Genomic DNA, 26,443 nt, shown 5'->3' on the forward strand with positions numbered 1-26,443 from the left:
CATTTGTAGATGGAAACAAGTATTGATTTTCAAAAGCTATTCCAGAACCTTTTCTTGCTGCTTATGAGCTTACAAATTTAATTGCAGATAAAAGAGGAAAAAACACAGGAACTAGCTTATTTCCTTTTCCTTCCTGAAAAAGTAAATCGATTTACAGTTGATATTTCATCAATGTATGATCTTCTAGTTGCTTCTCCCAACTATGTTCCAACGATAGGTTCCTTCCATTGGTAAATAAAAAGTCTAGCTGGTTCACCACCACAAAGACCATTAAAAATTGTTAGCCTCATACATGCAACATCTTACATCCACAAACACAGAATTTGGAAATTTTAAGGAAAAAAAAAACAACTGTAGTTTTGTAATAACTTTAATGCTTGATTATCAGGTAAATTTGCTGGTTTTCGAGTTGATTTTTTTTTTGTGAATTTGGTATAAAGCGTCGCCAAAAAGTTCTTGCTGATTTACAAAATATATTGATATAAAATCCCTAACCATCTCAGCCTCTTTGTTTCGAGATTCTACCATAAAAAGAACTCGTACCATATTAGCAACTCGTTTAATAACATTTTGCAGATGAACTTTTAAGCCTGACTTCATTCCATTTATACCTTCAGCTAGTTAACGTATAGCATTATTTAAATAACTAATGTTGTTTTTTTTAAACATATCCGATGCATCACATGATGAAACCAGTGAATTTTTAAAAGTACTATAAAGTCGAGCAAGCTGCCGCATAGTTCCCTTGACACGTTTTTCAACTTCAAACTTTTTCTCTTTTTTACACTCATTAGCTTTAAATATACGTGCCCCTATCATAATAATGATAGGATCACTTTTAGCTAAAGCAGATATATCATCCTAGATCATCTTATTGATAACTGTTTTAAAGTCGTTATCTAGACTGTCAATCTTGACCATTGCTTCAATTGGCATTAATGGAATCGTAACTTAGCCATTATCTTGACCACAACAAATTTGGTGTCTAGCCTTGTATGGTTTTGCATAACAACCCTTACACACAGCACAAATCACAAGATTATAACCATCAGCATTGTGATCGTTAGCTTTTCTTTCTCTAATAAATTTTGGAATCTCTTTTTTCATTTCGAGTAAATTATGGTGTATACTATTTTTGCACTATAATTTTTAAAAGTAGATTGTCATCTTCTAACTTAAATAATTCTTTAAGTTCTTAAGATAAAACATTTTCTACAAGCTCATTTTCAATCTTAAAAAATTTAACATTAAAAAAGCAAAAATCTGCAAGCAACTCAAGAAAACAAATCAGAATAATATTATAAAAGAAAAAGAAAAAAAGGCATAAAAAATTTTATATTGAAATTACCTCGCTTGAACTAACAGCAAAAAAATCAACATGAGACAAATTTGTAACTAGAAAACTTTCGATCTATGCAAAGTATGATTTTTAAATAAATTAAAAGCTAAGAAAATTTTGAAACTTAAGTCAAATAAAAAAAAAATGAATTAGTTAAAATATAATTATGTTAAATAAAAATATTTATCACAATCAAAAAAAAACCACTCAATATAAAGTGCATTTTTATTCAAAAAGTAATAATTTTCTTTTACATTATATACTACCTCAGTGCAGCTTGAGGATGGTTGTTAATTTTTAACCTATAAATTATTAACACTTTAAATAATTTTTAATATATTATAATCATTAAAAGTATGTAAATAAAGCGGTACAAATAGTTAAAACATAATAAATATATTAAATAATATTTTCTAGAAATGTGTTTAAAACGGTAAACATTTATAGAACTTTTTATAACACTGATAAACATATAAAATTTTATTGTGCACATCTTGCTAACTAGGTGGTTTTTTAAAACAAATTAAATATGCTGATTTCAACTATGCAAATCATTTTTTGCCATCACGTCAAGTTGTAAAGATATTTGGGTTCAAATCTTTAGTATTTAAGGTAAAGTCCCTAATATTGTTGAAAAAAAAGTTTTTCAAAAGTATGTCAACCTGGGTCTCAAAAGAAGCGTATTTTCATAGAGATTTAAGAAAAGATAAATATTTTTACTTAAAATTTATTGACAAAAAAAATTATGTAAAAAAATGCTTAAGACTTTTAAAAAAATTTTAACAAAATGTTTCTCAGTAATAATAGAAAAAGGACTTATTTTTATTACGAACAAATACCATTTTCAAAATCTCTATGAAAATACGCTTCTTTTGAGACCCAGGTTGACATACTTTTGAATAACTTTTTTTTCGACAATATTATTTAGGACTTTACCTTAAATACTTTACCTTAATTACGACTTACCTTAAATACTAAAGATTTGAACCCAAATATCTTTACAACTTGACGTGATGGTGAAAAATGGTTTGCATATTTGAAATCAGCATATTTAATTTGTTTTAACAAACCACCTAGTTAACAAGATGTGCACAATAAAATTTTATTTGTTTATCAGTATAATCAGTTAATTTTTGTCTTTACTCTACTTAAAGTAGTGCTCAATTAAAAAAATTTGGCTCGCTTTACCGATTTAAAAATTAGCAAAGCTTTTTAGGTAAAATTTAGGTATAATGTACAAAGCAAAGCAGTTATTACATCGATCTTGTTTAAAAAACATTTACTTTTCTTTTATTCATTGCTACTTAAGTTATGCGAACATTGCTTGGTGTAGCACTAACGCGACGAAAATAAAAAAATTGCTTAGCAAACAAAAACAGGCTATAAGGATAATTTCAAACGTAGATCGCTTCTCACACACACAAACACTATTTAATGAACTCAATATCCTAAATGTATATAAACTAAACCTCTATCAAGTTCTTATTTTCATGTTCAAACTTGATAAAAATATATTACCAATCTTATTTTATTCAATTTTTGAAAAAATAAATCACATATACCCTACCAGATTTTCAAAATACAACTACATTCAATCCAAAACTTATTATTCCGCTACTAAATTCTCTATTGTAAACAGAGGACCAAAGTTGTGGAACATAATATTAAATAATGAAATGAAAACTAATTATTCTCTAAGCCAATTCAAAACAAAACTTAAGCAATTACTTTTGTTAACTGAAAATAAATTAAATTTTTTCTAATAAAACTTCTTTATATTAGAAATCAATAATTAATAGTTAATTAATTAATTACTTTAGATTATTAATACATAATTAATCAATAATTGTACATATATTTTTATCATTTTAAATGATAATCTTCTTTTTGAGAAATTTATTTTTTATTTTGCCTTATTTATTAATCTTTTACTTTTATTTTATACTGTTTATTTGCTTTTACTTAATTGGCAATGAAAAGTATTATAAATATAATTAAATAAGTTAAACTATAAAATACTCTACCAATAAAATGTTTTTATATACAATCATATCTTCTTATTTTTCAAACCAATTCTTAAATGTTATATTTGTCATTTAATATTTTAATAAATTTTGTTTCTTTTATTTTACAAGGCAACTGCTATATCTTATTTTTTTAAAAAACTATAAATTTTAAACGATATGCGATATATTTAAATTTTCTTTTCATAATATATATCAGAGATATATACATTGAAACTATATTTTATTGTCAAACTATATTTTGTCTAGTAATGACGCACTTTTTGGGGCTTATTGATAAGACTAAATTTGTCTTCTTCTAGCCCCGGTCATGTAATTTTTTTTTTATAAGTTACGACTGTAAATTTTTTTTTATCGGCAAAAGTGTAAATAAAAAAAAAAAAAAAAAAAAAAAAAGCTCTTACTTCATAGGCAAGAGGTTTATAGATCGATACCCACCATAACCCTGGCAGTACCGCTCTTAACTTCTTTCAAGACGCAGCAACTGTGTTGGTCAAGGTTGTGCTAATTAGTTAAAGAGTTAAAAGAGAGTTGTAACTAAAATTAAGTAGCCTCCTTAGCTGTAGTGATATTCATGGCCTTGGGGAGGTGAATTAAAATTTAAAAAAATGTAGTAAAACAAACAAAATTCTTTTCAAATCGTGTCGTGTTTACTTATGGTATGAAAAAATAATATATATATTTTAAATAATATATTCTAGAAATTGTGACTACTTTAAATATATATACCCCATAGTTAAAAAAAAACTAAAAAAAAAAAAAACGTCAGTAATTGAAAGTAATGAGATAAAACTTATATTTACAGTGGTGTACACTAGGATTTTGGTCGGTCGTCCAGCGGGTGACTGAGAGTAATAATTTAGTTAATCTTGGTTGCCCGCTATTATGTTGAGTCGTCAGTTAACATTAAAAAAAAAAAAAATTATTTATCTTCTAAATATGAGTTAAATGAGTTTTTTAAAGTGTGTGTTTTCACTATGAATAAAATTATATTTTTATATTTGATGAATATAAAGTTACAAAAAAGATTATTTATCTTTTTTCAATTTCAGCGGTTACGAATTGTTATATTTATTATAAAAAAACTATAGTTTATAACTAGCATTTATAAAGTATAACAAGAGCATTTATAAACTATAGCATTTATACAGTAGCAATTAAAATGTATTGGTATTTTTATTTGCGCCACCTTTTATGTAATTAAACTTTAAATGAATGAGAATTGTAAAAAAACTATTGACACATTTATATAATAGTGTTTAAAATGTTTTGGTATTTATATTTGCGTCACGTATTATGTAATAAACCTTTGATTGAATGAAAAATGTGACTTAATGAACTTTTTAAAGAAACGTTTTTTGAAAAACATTTAAACTAGCGTTTTATCTTGATATTTTTATTGCGCACTCACTCTTTTTTAAAGAGAGAAAAAAAAGTGGCATTTGCCATCGGGCGACCGCAAGTGTACAATACTGATTTATATATGTATATATAAATATATATATATATATATATATATATATATATATATATATATATATATATATATATATATATATATATATTATATATATATATATATATATATATATATATATATATATATATATATATATATATATTCATATATATAAAACCATATATATTAATGAAAATGTCTACTAAATTAGATGTTTATACCACAAAGGTATACCTATGGCATATTTTGACATCTTACAAAAACAAAACGAACTATTTAACTTATTGTAAGTAGTGTTGACTTAAAGTATGGGAAAACAATAGTTATATGTGGATAAATATATTCTAGAAATTGTGTCTTTTTTAAATAAATATATATACCATATGGTAAAACAGAAAAAGGGTAATAAAAAAAAAAGTCTATATATATATATATGTATATAATATATATATATATATATATATATATATATATATATATATATATATATATATATATATATATATATATATATATATATATATATATATATATTTATATATACATATATAAATCAGTGGTGTACATTTGCGGTCGCCCGATGGCAAATGCCACTCAAATCTTCTGAAGGGCTACTGGAAACAATGTTTTGATGCATTAGATTTGTCCGGCCGGGCGACTTTTAAACTTCGTTCATTCTTTAACTTTATGTTACTCATTATTCAAATTTATTTTTTCCGCAGTTGGAATTTCTACATTTAGTAACATTTTTGCCACTAAAGGTAAATTTGTTCTTTTGTTTTCGAAAAACTATCACTTTTTATCAACGAAATATTAATTTTTATTAATGAAACAGCTTTTGATAATTACTTTTTAATTCAACGTAACAATTAAGCAATATTTTTAAAGTCTTACTATTGAAGTTTATTTCCATTCTTTTCTATTAACTTACGTCATTCTGTTTAAATTAGAACGCCAGTTTTTGTTTTTTATTAAGAATGAATAAAAGTTTGCAAGTCATAACTGCTGTTAATTATATAGCAAACATTTTTACATAACTAAATTATAAAAATTTCTTATGTTAAAAGTTTATTTATCAAACACTTTTAACTAAATAATAAACTTTTTTTATTTAATTTTGTTAAAACGCTTGTTGAAAACACCTTTAAATAATATAATATAATTTTAATATACAAATAAAGTTTTAACTAAATAATAAACTTTTTTTATTTAATTTTGTTAAAACGCTTGTTGAAAACACCTTTAAATAATATAATATAATTTTAATATACAAATAAAGTTTCTCTCTTTAAAAAAGAGTTATTATAAGCTCCATAATAGTAAACATTCCATTGTTACATTATTAAAAAAAGTTTAAAATAACTTCAAAAAAACTTTGTTTGAAAGGTATTTTATCTTTCAAATATTGTTCATTAAAAGTTTAATTATAAAAAAACTTTTTTTTCTCTCTTTAAAAAAGAGTCAGTGCGCAATAAAAATACCAAGATGAAACGCCAGTTTAATGTTTTTTAAAAAACGTCTTTTTAAAAAGTTCATTAAGTCGCATTTTTCATTCAATCAAAGGTTTATTACATAAAACGTGACGCAAATATAAATACCAAAACATTTCAAACACTATTATATAAATGTGTCAATAGTTTTTTCACAATTCTCATTCATTTAAAGTTTAATTACATATAAGGTGGCGCAAATAAACATACCAATACATTTTAATTGCTACTATATAAATGCTATAGTTTATAAATGCTATAGTTATACTTTATAAATGCTAGTTATAAACTATAGTTTTCTTATAATAAATATAACAATTCGTAACCGCTGAAATTGAAAAAAAAAAAATAATCTTTTTTGTAACTTTATATTCATCAAATATGAAAATATAATTTTATTCATAGTGAAAACACACACTTTAAAAAACTCATTTAACGCATATTTAGGTGATGAATACAACTTTTTTTTTTAATGTTAACGGACGACTCAACATAATAGCGGGCGACCAAGATTAACTTTATTATTACTCTCAGTCGCCTGCCGGACGACCGACCAAAATCCTAGTGTACACCACTGTAAATATAAGTTTTTTCTAATTACTTTCAATTACTGAATATATATATATATATATATATATATATATATATATATATATATATATATATATATATATATATATATATATATATATATATATATATATATATACTAAATTTGTATTATAGAAACTGTCTACGTAAGTTAAATTTTATTACTATAGGGCAAAAAAATTTATACATTATAAGTGTTGACTTAAAGGTAGTAATTTAAAAAACCCTAAATATTTTAGATCAAGTGCTTTTATCTAAGGTATATGTTGCTATCACATAAAAGAAAAACAACCTATATAACTTATTGTAAGTAGTGTTGACTTAAAGTATGGAAAAACAATTATTATATATGGATAAATATATTCTAGAAACTGTGCCTACTATAAAAATGCATACCATATGGTTAAAAAAAAACAAAAAAACATATCAGTAATCGAAAGTAGATAGAAAAAAACTTATATATATATATATATATATATTTAAAACTATATATATTAATAAAATTATTTACTTAAGCTAGATGTTTATACCGCTGGGCAAAAAAAAATTATATCAGTAGTGTTGAGAAATTATATCAGTAGAGAAACTTATTAAAAATCTTCAAAATTTTTAGAATAAATGTGTCTACATAAGGTATATTTTGATATTACAAAAAAGAAAAAGAAAATTTCTAACTTATTGTAAGTATTGTTGACTTATAGAATGGAAAAATAATACTTATATAATGAATAAATTATTTTAGAAATTGCTTCTTTTTTAAATAAATATGTATACCATATAGTAAAAAAAATATATATATTTTTTAAATAAATGGTGAAAAAAAACAAATTCTTTTTTAAATAAATATGTATACCATATAGTAAATAAAAAAAAACAAAAAAATAACATACCAGTAAAAGAAAGTAGCGATGAAAAAGTCTATATTTACATATATATATATAAATAAAACTATATATCTATTTATACAGGGCCGTAGTGAGATCAAAAATCCTTTTGTGCAAGGAGAAAAAATGCCGCCTCAAATTCAATAATTTTTTAATGTTTAATTTGATTCAAATTTTGATAAACCTACTTAAAGCACATTTAAAATCAACTTTAATTCGTGCTTTGTGGTTAAAAGTCATTGAAAAAATTACCAGGCATTAGTTTTTTTAATAAATAATAAAATTAGACACATTTAAACAAAATTTATTTTTCTAGTTTTCAATGATGCAAAGTTATCAATATTTTCATTGTAACACAGAGATTTTGCCAGGGGATTTTCAATTAAAAAAATGGCAAGATTAGTCAAACGTTCTTGACCTATGGAGGATCTTAGATAATTTTTCAAAAGCTTAAGTTTGCTAAAGCTACGTTCACATAATGCCACAGCGACTGGTAGTGTGAGAAAGATTCTAAGAGCAATTTCAATGAAAGGGTAAGCTTCAGTCAAAGGATATGTGTGCATAAATTGCAAGATTTTCAATTGATTTGCGTTTTTTAAATCTGGAATAGTACACTGGCTTGAAACTTCAAGCTTTCAATATCAGAGAGAAATTCACTAGCACTAAGATCACGAACATATTTTTGACAAAGTTTATCTCCACATTTCTTCAGATCTTTAACTGACATACTTGCAAGAGAGTTACCATTTAGAACTCAAAAGCTAAATTGCCGCCCATGGCTGTGGCCTCGTTCGCCACCCCTTCACTACGGCTCTGTATATATATTATTGAAACTGTCTACTTAAGGTAGATATTTATACCATAGAGCAAAAAAAACTGCGTCTACCTAAGATATATTCTAATATCACACAAAAGAAAAACAAACTATATAACTTATTGTAAGTAGTGTTGACTTAAAGTATGGAAAAACAATGATTATATGATGAATAATATATTCTAGAAATTGTGTCTACTATAAAAATATATACCATGTGGTTAAAAGGCATATCAGTAAATGAAAGTAGTGAGAAAATCTTAAATATACATATATAGAAACTATATATATTAATGAAACTATCTACTAATTGGTAGATGTTTATGCCACAGGGTGAAAAAAAATTATATCAGTAGTGTTGTGAAATTATATCGGTAGGGGTACTAATTAAAAATTTAAAAAAATTGAACTTTTTGAAGAATTCAAACTAATTTTTGTGTTTCTGCTTGGCAAAAAATAAACCAACGATATCCCGCCTTCCCTCCTTCCCATAACTTTCATTTTAAAATCAAGTTTATTTGAGTTTCCTGTAAAAAAATAATGCTTTTTTCAGTCAGCTTATTTTTAAAAATGCGTAGCCATTTTTAACAAATATTTTTAAAAACTCCTTAAAGGTGTAATAGATAAATAAAAATTCCTAAAAGATTAAAAAGAGATATAATATAGATAAAAAGAAATGAAAAAAACTAAAATAAATGATAAAAAAAAACAATGATAAAAACCAAAACTTTAAAAAACTTAGTTTCTGTGCGTCAATTAATAATTGCACTTCGGTTAACTTCTACATTTTCATGCGTCGCGTTAACAACTGAAGAGTACACGAGGAAAAACGGCATAGTTGCATTTAAAAAGTTTCAAGAAAGTATGAATCATTTATGAAAGTCTTTGTTTAATATCAGGAAAAAAGTTTTTTTTTTTTAAATTTACAAATATTTTATTAAAAATGTAAAGATGAATTATCCAAGAAATAGTTTTTTATAAATACACTTTAATCAAAGTTTGTATTTTTTTACAGTATAATGTGAAATTTTTGAGTAAACTCAGTTTTTAAAGTTAAATAGGTAACGAACATTATGTAAACTTATTTTAAAAGTTGAATTATTTTTTTATGTATATATATATATATATATATATATATATATATATATATATATAAATATATATATATATATTCATATATATATATATATATATGTATATATATATATATATATATATATATATATATATATATATATATATATATATATATATATATATATATACATATATATATATATATGTATATTTATGTATATATATATATGTATATATATTTCTCAACTTATACTATATTTCTTGACTATGATAAAAAAATCTAAAAATAGTGAATCTCAACTATTCGTTGTAGCGCAGTGGAAAGAGCGCCAGTTTTCAACTCTTTTCGAGAGATTTATGACCGGATATGATTTTTTACTTACTATCCGGATATATTAAATATTGTAGAAGAAAAGGAGGGTGAGTGTTTCTAGAGGTACCCAATAGGTAGAAATTGGTGCCGTGACTGATATTTTTAAATATAACTTATGTTTGAGTTTACCTTGTTAACTTATCCAAAGCTAAATTGGTTTAAAATAGCATCTCTTTGTAAAAGGCAATTTTTTGAATACACGAAATTCGCGATGGGCGCTTAAAAAAACATTTTTTTTTAAAACAACTTTATTTAAGATTTTAATAAACTTTTAATTTGCAAATATTAGGGGCCATCAATAAAGGACCTCATGCAAAAAGGGGAGTGGGTTGAGATAAAACGGTCAAAAAAGGACCAGGGAGGGTTAGGGTTATCAGAAAAAGATGTCAGCATAGAATTTTACTTAATACTTATTTTGTTTTAAAAACATGTTCGAAGGTAGTTAAAAATAGCATTTTAAATTTGCTAATAAAGTTTTATAACAACGCTTATACAACACTTTCTTTTAAATGACAATCGGCGATCGTCATTTAGGAGTAAGTGTAAGTGAGAATGCCAATTGCTATTTATTATATTAAACAAAAGTATTGGGGGAAACATTTTTGTGATATCAATTTAAAAAAGGGGAAGGGGTATGAGAAGAAAAGACAACCAGTGAAAAGCAGGGTCTGTTTACTCAAGAGGCATAAAAAAGCCGACCTTAACAGACGGAAAAATGGGGAGCATGGATCTTGAATAGAAATAAAAATTACAATAGTTTAAAATAGAAAAAAAAACTCAGTATTCATGAAAAAATATATATATATATCTATTTTCTAACTACAGATTCATAGCTTTAATACGCTCTTTTGCCGAATTCTCAGACTTTATCTTAGCGCTCCTCTTCTTTAGTCGCTCGTTTGTCAACTTTGTTCGCACCCTGCCGTATTTAAATGGTATTTCGCATTCGGATCTAAATTTTTCTTTATATCTTCGATCTAAGAGTAAAATAGAATTACGTAATATCATTTAGTTATAGATAATAGAAATATTATTACAAATTAATAAAATAAATTTTAAAAGGGTTATTTTACGTCAAGCGGCTACGCCAGGGTTTGACAACCTATTTTAAATAGAATCATTTTTCTTATATATTTTATAAAAATATTTCAAAGAGTTTAAAGGACGGTAGTATTATTATGCTTTATGATTATTATGCTTTTATGATTAAGTCTTAAATTAAGTATCTAATTAAGGTATATATAAATTATGTCAGTGTATTTCTGATGAACCTACTGATGGAGAAACAAGCGGTTAAAGATAAATAAAAATTAGATGTGTTTTTACTAAATAATTAGGATATATACAAATATGATAAAGGATGCATGCGACTCGTTTTTTGAAATATGTGCTATAACGTCACAAGTTGCCGAATCCTGGGTGAAGTGATCCCCTTGTATTATATCAGATTTTGATAAAATTTTCAAAACGTGGATAAGCATGTTCCATGAGAAACATTGATTATTTAAGATTACACTAATTCTGATATCGAACAAAAATAAACATTTGTGTGATTTTTTAATTTGGCAATGAAACGTAGCATAACTTTGAAAAAGTATTTAGCGAGGGGGCAGATTACGGAATAATTATTATATGCTAAATACTATTTATACATATTTTTCTAGTATACCCTTAAGGATAATATTCTTTATTAAAATGAACATTAAATTAGTTGAACCAAAGTATCAAAGTTTTAAAAATTCTTTTTATAGTATTAAAAGGATAATAAACAATTAAGATTTAAGTTACCAGGCCATTCACGTTCTTTGTCATTCAAAAAAGAAGCGAACCATTCCAGAAGATCATTGGTTTGCTTCTTGCTCCACTGTGTGTAAAAACGATTATTATCTATAGTGAATAAAAATGTTCACTTTAAATAGATTTCACTCAAACATAATAACTAAAAAGTTTTTAATTTAGGTAAAAACGTTAAAAAAAAAGTAAAAAAGTTCATTTCAGATATCGAGTTTTAAATAATATTATAAAACTATTTAAATTAAGGACAACTATTTTGATTTTATAAAAAAAAAATTATATAGTTTATTCTTATAAATAATTTAGTCTATAATTGTACCAAAATCATTAAGCGCTGTTGTAGATAGTTCTTCCTCCTTTTCATAATCACTGTTTTCATCTGGAAAAAAACTCTCTGAAAAAAATTTCCTGAAATATTTCCAATATTTCAGGAAATTTTTTTTCATCAAATGCTTTGATGATAAATCGTGATAACACTTTTATTTATTTACATATCTTAAAAATAGTGATTAAAAACCTCTGAAAACATTTTTACTTAAGTTAAAAAAAAACAATTTATAAAATCGCACACATCAGCCTAATAACGACCATTCGGCCAGCGCTTTTTTGTGCACTTGCATTAATATTAAATTTTCAACAATGACAATTTCTCACCACTAGACAATTTTAAACGTGTTTTGTATTTTTTTGCAGAAGAAAACTGAATATTTTCTTCATCCTCTATCTCATCTTTTTCCAATATTTTTCTCTTTTAAGAGTTTATCACTGGAAAATCAAATTAAATTTAAATCACATGAGAATGTAACAACCAAATGAAAGAATTTAAATTATTTCAACTTTTTTTAATATTACTAAAATCCCTATGGTTGAAGGGGCCACTAAAAAAGTTACTTTTTTCAAATATATATAAATATATATTTTTATATAACTTTTAAATTTATTAGTTAATGCAGATTTGAATAAAACAGTAAGTATACCTCGTTCCGAATATATTGAAGGTCCAGTTTCACCTGAATATATTGAATATAATATTGAATATAATATTGAATATAATATTGAATATAATATTGAATATAATATTGAATATAATATTGAATATAATATTGAATATAATATTGAATATATTATTGAATATAATATTGAATATAATATTGAATATAATATGAATATATTGAAGGTCCAGTCTCACCTGAAAATATTGAAGGTCCAGTTTCACCTGAAAATATTGAAGGTCCAGTTTCACTTGAAAATATTGAAGGTCCAGTTTTACCTGAATATATTCTCCTGAAAATATATACTCAAAGAACAAGGTTTAAAAACTATTGTATGATTAAAAGCAAATAAATAAAAAGCAAAGAAAGATATATAATGAAAACCTTCCCATCCAATGTATACTAAATTTGATATATCTATTTAAAAATCAATTTATTCACTGAGCTTTGAAGAATAGAAGAAATAAAGTTAAAAAATATTGAATACATGTTGAATGTTTCATTATTACCAAACAGAAAAAGTATTATTAAGAGTTGCTGTTAAAACTACAGCTGACATATTTCTTGGTAGGTTTAGAAGCTGTCTTTTAAATCTGCCATGAAAAATGAAATTAGGAATTTCATAATTTTGTTTTTTCTTAATATCATTTTTTTAAATCAAATTTAATTATAAAGGACAACTTGATACAGAACTCAAAAAACAAAGAAATTAATGTTTTTTTCCAATTTTTTTAACTCATCGTCCTTTCTTTCACAGCTGACTTTACATTTATATAGTACAGACTTGCTTCTCTTATGCACAGAGAAACAAGTTGAGTGCAGCAGATAAGTATTTCCCCATATATTTACTAAAGTTTAACTTTTTACAGTTGTAAAAAGTTTTCTTAAATATGTGTAAAATTAATTTGTAAGTTTTATCAATACTCAGATATAATAAAAAACAATACAAAAAGTTAGACTAACTAATCATAAATCAAACAAATCATTACCTGCATCAATGGCTAATAGATGCTTTCCAAATTTTGTAATTTCTTACAAAGCTAGAGGGGCTTGGTAGAAATTAATATTCATTTGTTCGGAATGCCCCATGTGAGAATAAAACAACTCCCTGTCACGTTTAGGAACATCCAAAGAAGCAAATAAAGTACTAATTCAATGGCGATTATTTGTAGCTATAATGTCATTGGGATTTTTTAAAGAGAGACCATTACATAGTTCATGGACAACATGCCATGTGAGCATCAAAATCTTGAGCACTCGCAAAGAGAAATTTATTTTCAGATGATACTCCTGCTAGTTCTCGCAACTCATTACTAGCAATTTTAATAATGGCACCAACAGTATCTTGTGGTATCAGGACAGGGACAAGATGGTTATTTCCCTTACCTGTCATATAAGCTATTTTCATTGTTTTAAAAAGAATATTTTCAAGTTTATCAAGCTTAAAAACTCTTTCACTGTCAATCCATTCATTGTTATACTATTCATTGTTATAGGCTTGATTCCAATCCGTTAATAGCATGCGCGCGGGCTCACCACCACGCCTGCCACATAACAAAGTTAATCTGGCGCAAGCACAATTTCTGAGTTTTACATAACTATGCAAATTATGAAATTCATAATCATCACATAACAGTTTCATAGTTTCCAAAATATATTTCTGCAGTATGAGTAAATCTTCCTCTAAAGGCAGTTTTGCAGATTTTCGGAAGTTGACTTGACTTCTAATGTTCAGCTTATAAGTTGCATCGCCAAAAAGATATTCTTGCCAACATTTTAAAGTATAAACAAATTTCTGGGCATCTTCAGCTTCAGCATCCATGCCTTTGCTATAAAAAATGAACTGCATTACAGTAGCACTCTTTTTTAACAAATAGTACAAATTCAGTTTTAGTCCTGCTTTAATATCTGAATTATCTTTTTTAGTATAAATTTCAATAACATTGGCTAGCATATCAAAGTTCACTCGATTAAACATATCTAATGAGTTATTATGTTTTTGTGTAACTACCACTTGTTTTAGGAACAAAATGTGCTAAACGACGCATTTCATTGCGTATACTTCGATACACTTCTACAGATTTGTCTTGCTTTTTGTTTAACTTCCAAAAAACTTTGAACCAATTTTTAGAATGGTTTGATCTGTTCTACATACCTTACCAATTTTATCATTTCAAAACTTTGCTATAATATGAGTTTTGAATAAATTATTGTACTGTGACGATTCAGGTAATTCTGAAACAGTCAACGGAACTTGCAAAACGTGATCATTAGCTCCTAACTGACATATTTTTTTGTGCCTCGAGAATGTTCTTTTCACGATAACAATTTTACAAAAACTACATTTCGTTAAGTCCTTTGGTTTTTTTAAGGCTCTTTCTGAGACATACTTAGGAAAATCTAAAATTGGTTTTTGTTGTATTTCACTATTCCCTATCGTCTAAGTTGAGCAAAAGCCTTGACTTGGGATTCATATGGAAGTAAGAGAGCCTCTTGTACACCAATCTCATCTTTATGTTTTCGCTTCATGTGCCGTGTCAATTTAAATAAAGATTTTTTACAGTAGACACAATAGCGTTGAGGTCTATGACTTTTCTTTTTCTGGGTCTAATGATAAACTTTATTTAAATCCTTTTTTTAAATCAAGAAGATTCACAATCCATTCATAATATATTTAAATTAATAATTTATTAAATTAAGCAATAGTTTAAAATAAATTTTTCGTCTTACCATGAAACTCAAAAACCATAACTTAATTAGACACAACTATTTTAAACTGTGGTGCTTAAACAGCATTTTTACTACTCCACATAAAATAAATAATTTTTTAACGCCTTTTTGTATTTTTAACCTGAGCTAACTTAATTAAATTTAACTACAAATTTGTATGAGATTGTTATGAGAAAGATCTTAATTGTGTAGAAAAAATGTCTTGTCATGACCTCTAAGAAAAAAAGAATGATGGGAATTAGGTATAACATGAAGACTAAAAGGTAATTTAAATCAGAAAAGTTTGAGTATTTGGAAGTTACAGGAACTTTTTTTGATTGGCATAGAAACATTTTTTAACCAAATAAGCCGTTTATGCATGTGTTTTTTAATAATTTAGAACAATTTCTATAGTTTTTTCCACACTTTTTATCTCAAATTAAATTCGCACTTTAACTTTAAATTTTTTCATTTTAAGTTAGCTCTCTGTTTTCTGTAACTCCCAAATTAAATAGTGGTTGTTTGGAACTTTGTTGGCAGTAAATAAGTTAAAATAATAATAATATTTGAATAAACACCTATTAAAGGTTGGAGATAAAGGAAAATATGAACATTATTCAAACAAATCATCAGCTAAGAAGATATTAGGTGATGACTCAAATGGATACCTGTAAAAAAAAGTCATTATTTTTGCAACAAATGATAATCATTCCACCATGCTGTGAACAATAATATTTTACATTACAAACCTATGATGGTATTTTTTATACGTAAAAAATTAATTTTCTTTAATTTTTAAAAATCAAATAGATAATTGCAATAATAACAAAGTAGTTTAAAAAAATAAAATATTTCATTATAATTCTTTAAAATATATCAGATAGCACTCCGAACAAATCTCTCTTCAAAGAATCAACGCAACTTGAGGTAACCCATTGTCTAAATAATAAAAATTTCAATTCCTGAATTTTCCAACACAATGCAACCTTATGAAATAAAACTTATAAAACTATTTTGTTATGTGTATAACATTACTTACTCAACATGGGGTTCTCCCTCATCAACCAATTGCATTAAATCAAACTAAGAACGCAGAATTCAGTAATGCATTGCGAAACAATAAAAAATGACATTTCAATTGGAAAAACAAATTACTATCATTATTATTTTTTTTTTTTACATAAATGAATCTACACTACTATGGAACAGAACAGAGAACTTTTATTGTAACACCATCTTAAAGAAAATAACCATCTTAAGCTTATAAGCAACCTCAACAAGCAACCCCTCTATTTTTCATAGCAAAAGCAACTCTACCAATTTAAAAAAAGTTTTTTCTAAATTGGTAATGGTTTAAATTTTTTTTCTTAATTCTTTATTTTGCTTGCAAGTTTTAAAAAATTAAATGTTGTTAGAAAATTTATTGTGTATAACTTTCTTAAAATTCAATGATATCACTGATGGTATATTTCATATCTAGAAAATTTTATACCTCTACATCACATTTTGTTTCCTGGCTTTGAATTGGTTTGTTCACTTGAATAATAAACTTATCCAATATAGCATCCTATAAACAAAAAGAAGAGAAAAAATCTTTTTTGCATCACTTTAATTTATAAATTAAATAGAATTAAAAATTTCATGAACTTACACTTTCCAAATCTGAATCAGATTCAGAAATAAATAAATCATTCATCATAACACCAGAATCTTTGATCACAGAAACCTAGAGTTTTATATGTATAAAAAATATATATTAATAACATTAAAAATTTTCTGCTTCTGTCTTAAAAATCTGATAAATAAAACTTTTCTTCAAATAATTATACCTGATCCGGAATTGCCGAAACAACATGAAAATCGATATTCTAATAGAAAAAAATATATAATAAATATAAAACTTTAAAAAAATAATTTAGTCATAAAACTTATTTTATATTACAAAAGTAAAACAAAGCAATCAAATTATTTTTATCAAAGACTCCAAATCCAAAAAAACAAATATGATAAGTATATTCTGACCAATTCTTATAATTAAATTACATTATTATTCTATATTAATTATATTATTATAATATATATTATTATATAAAAAATCGTAGTAATTTTAAACACTCTTATTACAAATAATGATTAACATAAATATAAAAACAATTACAATAAATATTATTTATCAAATTAAAACATAATATATTAAATGCACACAAACAAAAAATGATACAGATTATTATAAATAGAAAAAAATACAGATTACATGCTGGGTTCCATATATCAGGTAAACTTTTTTTCTCCTAAAGTATACCAACCTATACTTTATGTATACTATACTCAAAGGAACCAAAATTTTATAAAAATTTGATAAATAGTAATGGTTTTTGATAAATAAAATTTTGTTAAAGTATATTGTTTTTTTATATATAAAAATTAAGTTATTGATTTTAATTAAAAACTATTGTTATTTCTGAAACCTCTATAAAATTTTAGTTCTTTTCAGAACCAGGATAATATTCTTTAAGGAAAAAAAATGTCATTGATACATGGGACCTAATATGCAAGTGTAATAGTTTCATTTTCTTTTTTAAAAAGGAAAACTTGACTTTTTAATTAGTTTCAAACCAAAGTTCATTTAATTTTCTAATGGCCAAATGAAAGTACCAAATCAAACTATAAACCATCTATAAACCAATAAAACTTTAAAGGTTGTTATGCAGCAAAAAAAAAGCTCCTTTAAAATCAAATACATTATACAGAAATTATTTCAAAAAATCGAAAGAAACTGCAAAATAAAATACTAAAGTTACTATACTATAGTAACTATAGCTATAGTATAGCATACCTTTAGATTCTTTATATATATATATATATATATATATATATATATATATATATATATATATATATATATATATATATATATATATATATATATATATATAAATATATATATATATATATATAAATATATATATATATATATATATATATATATATATATATATATATATATATATATATATATATATATATATATATATATAAAGAATCTAAAGGTATGCTATACTATAGCTATAGTTACTATAGTATAGTAACTTTAGTATTTTATTTTGCAGTTTATATATATATATATATATATATATATATATATATATATATATATATATATATATATATATATATATATATATATATATATATATTTATATATTTCATTTAAAAAAAAATACATTTGCATCATATAATACACCACAAAAATCGCTACACAAATTGCCATTCAACAAACCATAGTAGCTTGAAGCCAGCCATTGTCTAAATGCAAAAAATTAAATTTTGACTTACAATGCATATTACCCCTGAAATCCATAAATGAAGCTTTATCAGTACATTTGATAAAATTTAATACTAATTTATATATGTATTAATTACTCAGTTTGGGAATGATATGGACTTAAAACATTATTTTTCTTTTCGACAAACTGCAATGACTAAAATATAAGCAAAGATATAAAAATAAAATACTTATTTTCAGGTTTAACAGGAAGTTTACGCCTCTTATCTAATTCGCAAAATTTGCCTAGATTTGCGTTTGAATTAGGGGTCTCTTGTTTCTGAGGCAAGCACAATAACGGCTGTGCTATATTATCATAACTCAAAATAGTTACAAGTTATGAGTTAATGAAAATGTGATTGAGTGTGATAAAATGTGATAAAATCATGTCTGTTAAATACTTTGGAACTGCTAATTACTTAGGTTAAAAAATTTATAATTATTTATATAAGTAATAAAATAATTTCTAACTTACCTTTTTCATACAAACTTCAGGGAAAACCGGAGATGAACAAGTAACATCAATATGCTCATCAATTGATATCTATGAACCATAATAATTCAGTATGCAGCGTATTAAGCGTTACTTAAAACATAATATTTCTAAAACTTTAATTTTTAAATATTATAAAACATTTATAAATTTTAATCCTACTTATTCATAAAAAACTGAAGAAAAGTCTAAAAAAATAATTATTTACATTCTTGTTATTTTCTGTGGAAAGTTCCTTTGACAATTTGTTTGAAACATTGATTACTATATTGCTACTTGCCTCAACAGCACAATCCCAATCCTTGTCAAGTGACTAAAGAATTTTTTTGTTATTTAAATTTTCTAGTGCTTTATAAATAATTATAAATACAAACGATTTTAATTTCTCTGGTATCACAAAGTATATATTACATTTATTTAAATAGATATATGTAATTAATTTATTTAAATAGATATATGTATTTAAATAGAAAATATAAATAGCCTAAAAAATATAGAAATTACAAATATACTACTTACAGACTGACTTGCTTTTTTCAAATCATCTATTTTAAAGCTTTCTCTTGTTGAATTTAACTAATAGAATAACATTTTTTAATAAAAAACTAACTTTTAATTAGTAATTTTTGAATAAGTAATAGGACTTCATATATCTTAATTTAATTTTCACAGGCAAAAAAGATATAGTATAAAACACTTTTAAAATATACAAACCTTTCTCCACCATAAATTTACTGAATTATAGTTGTACCGCAACTCAGTGCCCTTTTCTATGTCTTTACGTGCATACAACCATAAATGAGGCATGTTGCCAAAAACCTTTATATGCATTGCACAATTTCCTGCTTTTGAGTCATTAACAAAAACTCCCAAATTTGTGTCTTCAGTTCCATCAATGCTATTTTAAAAATATCTAATAATTAAAAACTAAGTGATTCTTTGTTTGCAGAAAAAAAAATCACATGCTATATTTATTTTTATATACTATTTATTATAGATTTATATTATTTTTCACATATATTTATTACAGATTATCAACTTTTAAATATGTTGGCTCCACGTGGGGACTCCACGTAAGGGACTATAGTCCCTTAAGTCCCCACGTATAGCTTCGGTAGGGCCCTTAGAAAAAATTGGGCCCTTTAAAAAAAAAGAAAAAATTATTTGAGGCATTATTGCCTTATTTTTTCTTATTCAAAGGAGCCCAAAATTTACAATATTTGTTCTAATTCAAAGGAACTCATAATGCCATATGCCGGCGCTGACTTTCAACGCTGACTTTCAGATTGAGTCAATAAAAAAACACTAAAAGAAAGTTATTTAACTTACCATTATTTTTTACCTTGAAAAGTAAAAAAGTAATGGTAACAACCATTTCCACGATTTTTATGATTTTCTTCCAGTAACTTCCCTTCTTGAGCTGTCATTTTTTTATCACGATATTCCAATAGAAACTTACCTTTCTTTCTTGGCAAAAGTGTGAAAACTCCAAATCCTGTTTACATTAATATCCAAAAGCTTTCAATAATAAAATTTAACATTTTAACATTTCTTATGGTTTATCAGTCAAACTTTCGAATCGTTCTTTAAGCTGAAGTTTTTTGTTAAATATAAATAGTCATTTTTTAAAATAATTTTCGAAATATACACTAAAATTACTATATAATTAAAAAAAATATAGATATTATTTTTTCAATTAAACAACATTTTTTCAAATCTTGTACAGGTAAGACAACTTTTTATGATATTGCTTTATTATTTAAAAATAAAAATTAATTTCACCATCTCTGATGTTGGTCGTTTCGTAAAATCAGAATCCCAACATTCAATTATAGCTAAAGAAACATGTTCACATTCTTTTGATGTGTATAATTTTTCCAGTTTTTTTATGTTTGGTCTTTTTCCGTGAAGGAGACCATTTAATAGCATTGTATCATTTAGCAATGGAAGAACTTCATCCCAAGCAAAGCATCAGATAGTATTTCAAAAGCAGAAACTCCAAAAGAGTAAATATCACTTTCCTTAGATGGTTTTAGAACAATACACTGACAAAGTTCAGGTGCAGTATAATTTAACGTCATTCCTCTAAAATGAGAATACGTTGTACAACTAGATGTGAATGTTTGTTTAAACCTCAAAAGCTCATCGAAGTCAGCTATTTTAATTACTAAATCTTTTTCAGATTTTCCTTTAACTAGCATATTGCAGGGTTTTAGATCGCAATGAATAATGTTTTCTTGGTGAAGGTATGCTAGTCCATTCAAAACTTGAGAAATGTAATTTAATCGATCATTTAACTCAAAAATATTATCACTATTTAACACAGCAATAAGCTGCGAAAAGTTATTTACGTCATCTCCATCTAACTTGACACAACAATATTCAAATCCAATAATTGAAGGCCTTAAACAATAGCCCTTAAATTGAACAACATTGCCATGCTTGAGCTTTTTGAGGTTTATGCACATTTGTATCATTTTTTTTTTGGTAAACTTGCCTTGAAAATTTTTAAAGTGACAGGTTTTTCACGTATAGTGTGCAAATAGATATTGGCAAAAGAACCTTCGTCAATTTTATTTGAAAAATTGAGAGGTAAATTTGGAAATTCGTAATGCTTCACCAGATCTTCCATTTTCTTTCCTCCTTTTTTTTTGGAGCTTAAATCGGAAATGTTTAAGCGAAGAAACAAAAAATACAATATTTAGTGGATTTGCGAGAACATTTACTATAAGTGCATTTTCTTAGACACCTTTCTTAAACGAAAACGACATTATGAATTTACGGGGACATTTCCTAAAGGATCATTTTCGCGGACACTAAGGTGCTATAAACACACCATACGATATATGGTGAATTTACGGGGACATTTCCTTTATAAGCATATTTCATAGGTGCTAAAAACACGCTATACGAAATATGGTGAATTTACGGGGACATTTTCTATAAGAGTATTTTTGGGTCAACTTTTTTTATGTGCTATAGATAAATTTTAAGAATCCAATATACGAAAAACGCAGATTTTACGGGGATATTTCCTATAAGAGTATTTTTCGGGACAAGTTTCGGATAAGATAAAAACACACTATACGAAAAATTCTGAATTTACGCGTACATTTCCTGTAAGAGCATTTACGAGGACTTGTTTTTCTAACTTATTTTGAACACAGATTTAAAAAGCCGTCGATTCAAACAACTTTTTTGTTACTAATTGCAGGTGGCTAGTATTAAAAGTAAATATAAACAAATTTTTCAAAGATTTCTTAGTGGTGATTACCAAAGCTAAAAAGTCAAATGCCGGTTGTTTTTCAAAATTATGCCAAATAACTTTTTAATTTCAATTTTTTAAGAAAACGTTTTGCCTTTTTGGTCCCAATTCAACTTAAAAGTTGCTAAACATAAAAACGACATCTAGCGCACAATTATGGATTGCAAAAATACTTCGGCCACACAACACAAAAATGCTTATGAATTTAAAAGTTCACTGTACTGTATTATAATTATGTTGAATTGTTTTTCCCAATTATATAAATTATGATTCCATTATATAATTTATTAGTAAAAAAAAGTTCTGATTTAAGAAAACAATTTTTAAACCATTCATCATGTACGAACGCAGTAAAACCACTGATTTAGGACTCCCTCTCCTTCCTTGGATGCACCTGTTGCTTTCAACAGCCCCCTCCTCTGCGTACGTACTCATATATTACAAAATCAAGCCCCTTCCTTCCCTAATGCTTGAATATTTCAAAACATTAAAAAAAATTCTTTTTTAACTATTTATAAAGAAATATAAAAAACAGTTGTGACCATAGTCAGAAAAAAAACATTAATATTTTACACTCATAAAATTCAATGTTTTCATTTTTTTTGAAAAACCACTATAACACCCCCTTCCCCCACTCCTAGGTACGTACCTTATGAGTTACCCCATATTCAAAAAAATGTAGGAAAAAATGGTTTAACAAAAGGTAGTTTTGTTAAATTATTTAAAAATTTATTGAACAATTTTCAATTTAAATAATAAAGACAACATCCTTGGGTAGAAAAATAATCAATAGAAGTAAAATCTCAATATTTTTTATTTTTTAATTTTACTCATCTTAATTTCTAAATTTATGAAAAATTTGCCAAAATGAAAAACAACATAAAACCTGAACTAAAACTAGATGTGTCCATAAAATATATTCTATTCTATGTGTTAATAAAAAAAGCCTTCATTGAAGAATGAAGATTAATGGATGCATACTTTTTTTTTCTTTCTGAGATATTGATGATCAAAATAAAAAAAGCCTTCGTTGAAGAATTAAGATTTTTAGAATAAACTAATTTGGTTCAATTACACATTTCTGTCGTGATCAGTCCAATCAAATAGATAGTTTGAAAAATGTACAAATTGAAATAGTTAAATGAATACAGTTCTGCTTTAAATCACTTTTGATACTTGAACAAATTTATTTTTTCAGGTAAATAATTATTCTGAAAACTTTATTCATTCCATCACCTTTTCTATTTTTTGTTTTGATATGTATATTCAACACATAGTCTACATGTATAAAAGAGAATCATCGAGCAATGATTTTTTTAAGAAATTATATCTATCGCCAATGTAAAGCTAAATATTTTGAATGAACCTTTAATAATTAGAATTTCTATTTACTTTTATCATTATTCACTTCATAGGCATGCTGTACTATAAAAAGCATATATCAACATAACTGGCTGGTAAACTTGCTATAAATTTCACTATACATGGTCTTTATTAGTTCAAAGTTCCTAAACATGTAAAAAATTAGTTTCTCCATTGTTTACTTTTATAAATAAAAGATGGAAGAATAAACAACTTCGTCCAATTTAGCAATGTTTAAAGAGCAATTAGTTTAATTGAAATAAAAACTATCTTGACAAATATTTTTTTATTTTAATTTTATTTCTTTGGCATCAAATCTAAAATAACAAAAGAACATTTCAAAATAAGATAACACCATAGCAATTAAAAAAACAAAGTCTTTAAACGATTAAAAAAATTACATATGTTTCCACGTTATGTGGAAACATCTACATTATTGCATAATAAGTTTGTTTTTTAAGTCCTAATTTAAAGCCTATGTATTTATACATAGGCTTTAAATTAGGACTTTAGCTTTATACACGACTTATAATCAACATGACTACATTCAAAAACTTAATAATAAGAGTAAAATAAACAAAAAACAACAAAACTTATTACCAGTTTCGTACCAGTCCTTTTTTATATAACCCGTATAAAGGCGCGTTTAGATAATGTTAACATTACTATTTCAAATAAAAACTAGAAAACTAAAAAGCTACTTAAGTAATAAACTTTAAAAGTATATATTTATTCTAACCTTATTAGGTAATTTTACAACCCTACCAGGATTTAGGGATAAGTAAATACTTTTGGATACACTAAATAGTTAAAAATCTTTCAGAGGCCTTGCAAATTGAAAGAAAATTTATAAGAAATTTATTTTTCTACCTGGTTTTCAAAAAAGCTTTATGTAGTCAACTTGACCTGTTAAATCTTATGTCAAATCACATAAAGTTCTAATAAATATTTCTCACAAACTTTGAATTGTTTATTTGTATCAAACTTTAGACAGTTGTAAATAAGTGAGTAATGTACACCAAATTATCTGAAATATCTTTTAACTTAGTTACTATCAATATCATAATATGATATTGATAGTAACTACGTTAAAAGATATTTCTGATATAATCTTATATCAGATATTATCAGATATCTTACAAAATAGAACAACAAACTTTGTTGTTATATTTTGGTACTGTTTGTGATAGTAACTATTCTATATAGTTACTATCATATCTTAAAATGATAGTAACTATGTATAAAAATATTTCAGATAGATTGATGTACATAACTATTTAACTTGATGTACATAACTATGTATACTGATTTACATAACTATAAATCATATATAGTTACGTAAATCCGTATATTATATAGTATAGTTATAGTATCTTATTTAGTATATTATATAGTGTATTATTCAGTATATTATATAGTACAGTTATGTAAATCATATATTATTTTTACAAAACTATACTTTAACATATATATTAATCATACTAATGTAATAAATATATGCAAAAAGTAATAAATAAAAATTCCATTTTGAAAATTTAATTTTTATTTCTTATTATATCTTAAGCATTTATATTTCATTAATAAAAGAAAAACTAATTGACATTTCTACTGTAAAGCATTTAAAATTTAGGGCAGCAAATAAAACAATACAAACGAATCTTAATATTATGAAGAAAAAGTCAATGAAGAAATTAAAATAAAAATTACTTTCATTCGTTTACATTTATAAATGCGATGTTTTCTAGTTTTGGAGTAACTACGCTCAAAATTTACGCAGCTTCGATAAATATTTAAGCAGAAAACAATTCTTAGAGTAAAAAAAAAGAATTTTAAAAAACTCATAATTGATTATAGTTTAATAGTTGCTTTGATTTTTATTTAAATTTACTAAGAAAATACAAAAATTTCCAAAAATAAAAATTGAGATATAGATTCAAGACATATGAAAAATATCATTTTTTAGATTGTGCCCGCAAGTGCACGTTTCAATCAACTTCGGTTTTTGTTAAATATACGTACCCGAAATTTGAAGGCCAATTACTTCTAAAATAATGTTTTTAAACCACATAAATATAATTATTCACATAAATATTATAGTCTTTTTTATATACAATGCCAAATTAAATACGTTTTACTGCTCTTAAAGTAATAATCCGAGTCTGAAATTAACGGGGACAGAATTATGTCCCCGTAAGCAAACTGTCCCCGCAAACAATACTTTTTCTGCTTAAAAAGTCCCCGTAAGAAAGCATTAGTAATATACATATATATAAATATATATTTATATATATATATATATATATATATATATATATATATATATATTATATATATGTATATATATATGTGTATATATTTCTCAACTTATATTATATTTCTTGACGATGATAAAAAATTTTCTGAAAAAATAATTTATTAAAGTTTGCTGTTTATATTTAATTATTATGTAATT

The 26,443-nt window shown here is 25.0% G+C and overlaps 1 protein-coding gene and 2 long non-coding RNA genes across 3 annotated transcripts; all 3 read right to left on the bottom strand.

Moving 5' to 3' along the window:
* Positions 1–11,836: 11,836 nt before the first annotated feature.
* On the bottom strand, positions 11,837–13,126 carry LOC136074758 (uncharacterized). The gene is made up of 5 exons (XR_010635401.1): positions 13,035–13,126; positions 12,823–12,855; positions 12,500–12,610; positions 12,165–12,224; positions 11,837–11,938 (listed from the first exon to the last, which is right to left on the bottom strand). It is a non-coding gene; the product is annotated as an uncharacterized LOC136074758 (long non-coding RNA).
* Positions 13,127–16,421: 3,295 nt separating this feature from the next.
* LOC136074759 (uncharacterized) lies at positions 16,422–17,077 on the bottom strand. The gene is made up of 3 exons (XR_010635402.1): positions 17,039–17,077; positions 16,586–16,629; positions 16,422–16,485 (listed from the first exon to the last, which is right to left on the bottom strand). It is a non-coding gene; the product is annotated as an uncharacterized LOC136074759 (long non-coding RNA).
* Positions 17,078–21,301: 4,224 nt separating this feature from the next.
* LOC136074002 (proto-oncogene serine/threonine-protein kinase mos-like) lies at positions 21,302–21,841 on the bottom strand. The gene has a single exon (XM_065786300.1). It carries the CDS (start codon positions 21,839–21,841, stop codon positions 21,302–21,304), a length of 540 nt encoding a protein of 179 aa, XP_065642372.1.
* Positions 21,842–26,443: the final 4,602 nt, after the last annotated feature.

The sequence above is a fragment of the Hydra vulgaris genome, chromosome 01, assembly GCF_038396675.1.
Source record: "Hydra vulgaris chromosome 01, alternate assembly HydraT2T_AEP".
NCBI lineage: Eukaryota > Metazoa > Cnidaria > Hydrozoa > Anthoathecata > Hydridae > Hydra > Hydra vulgaris.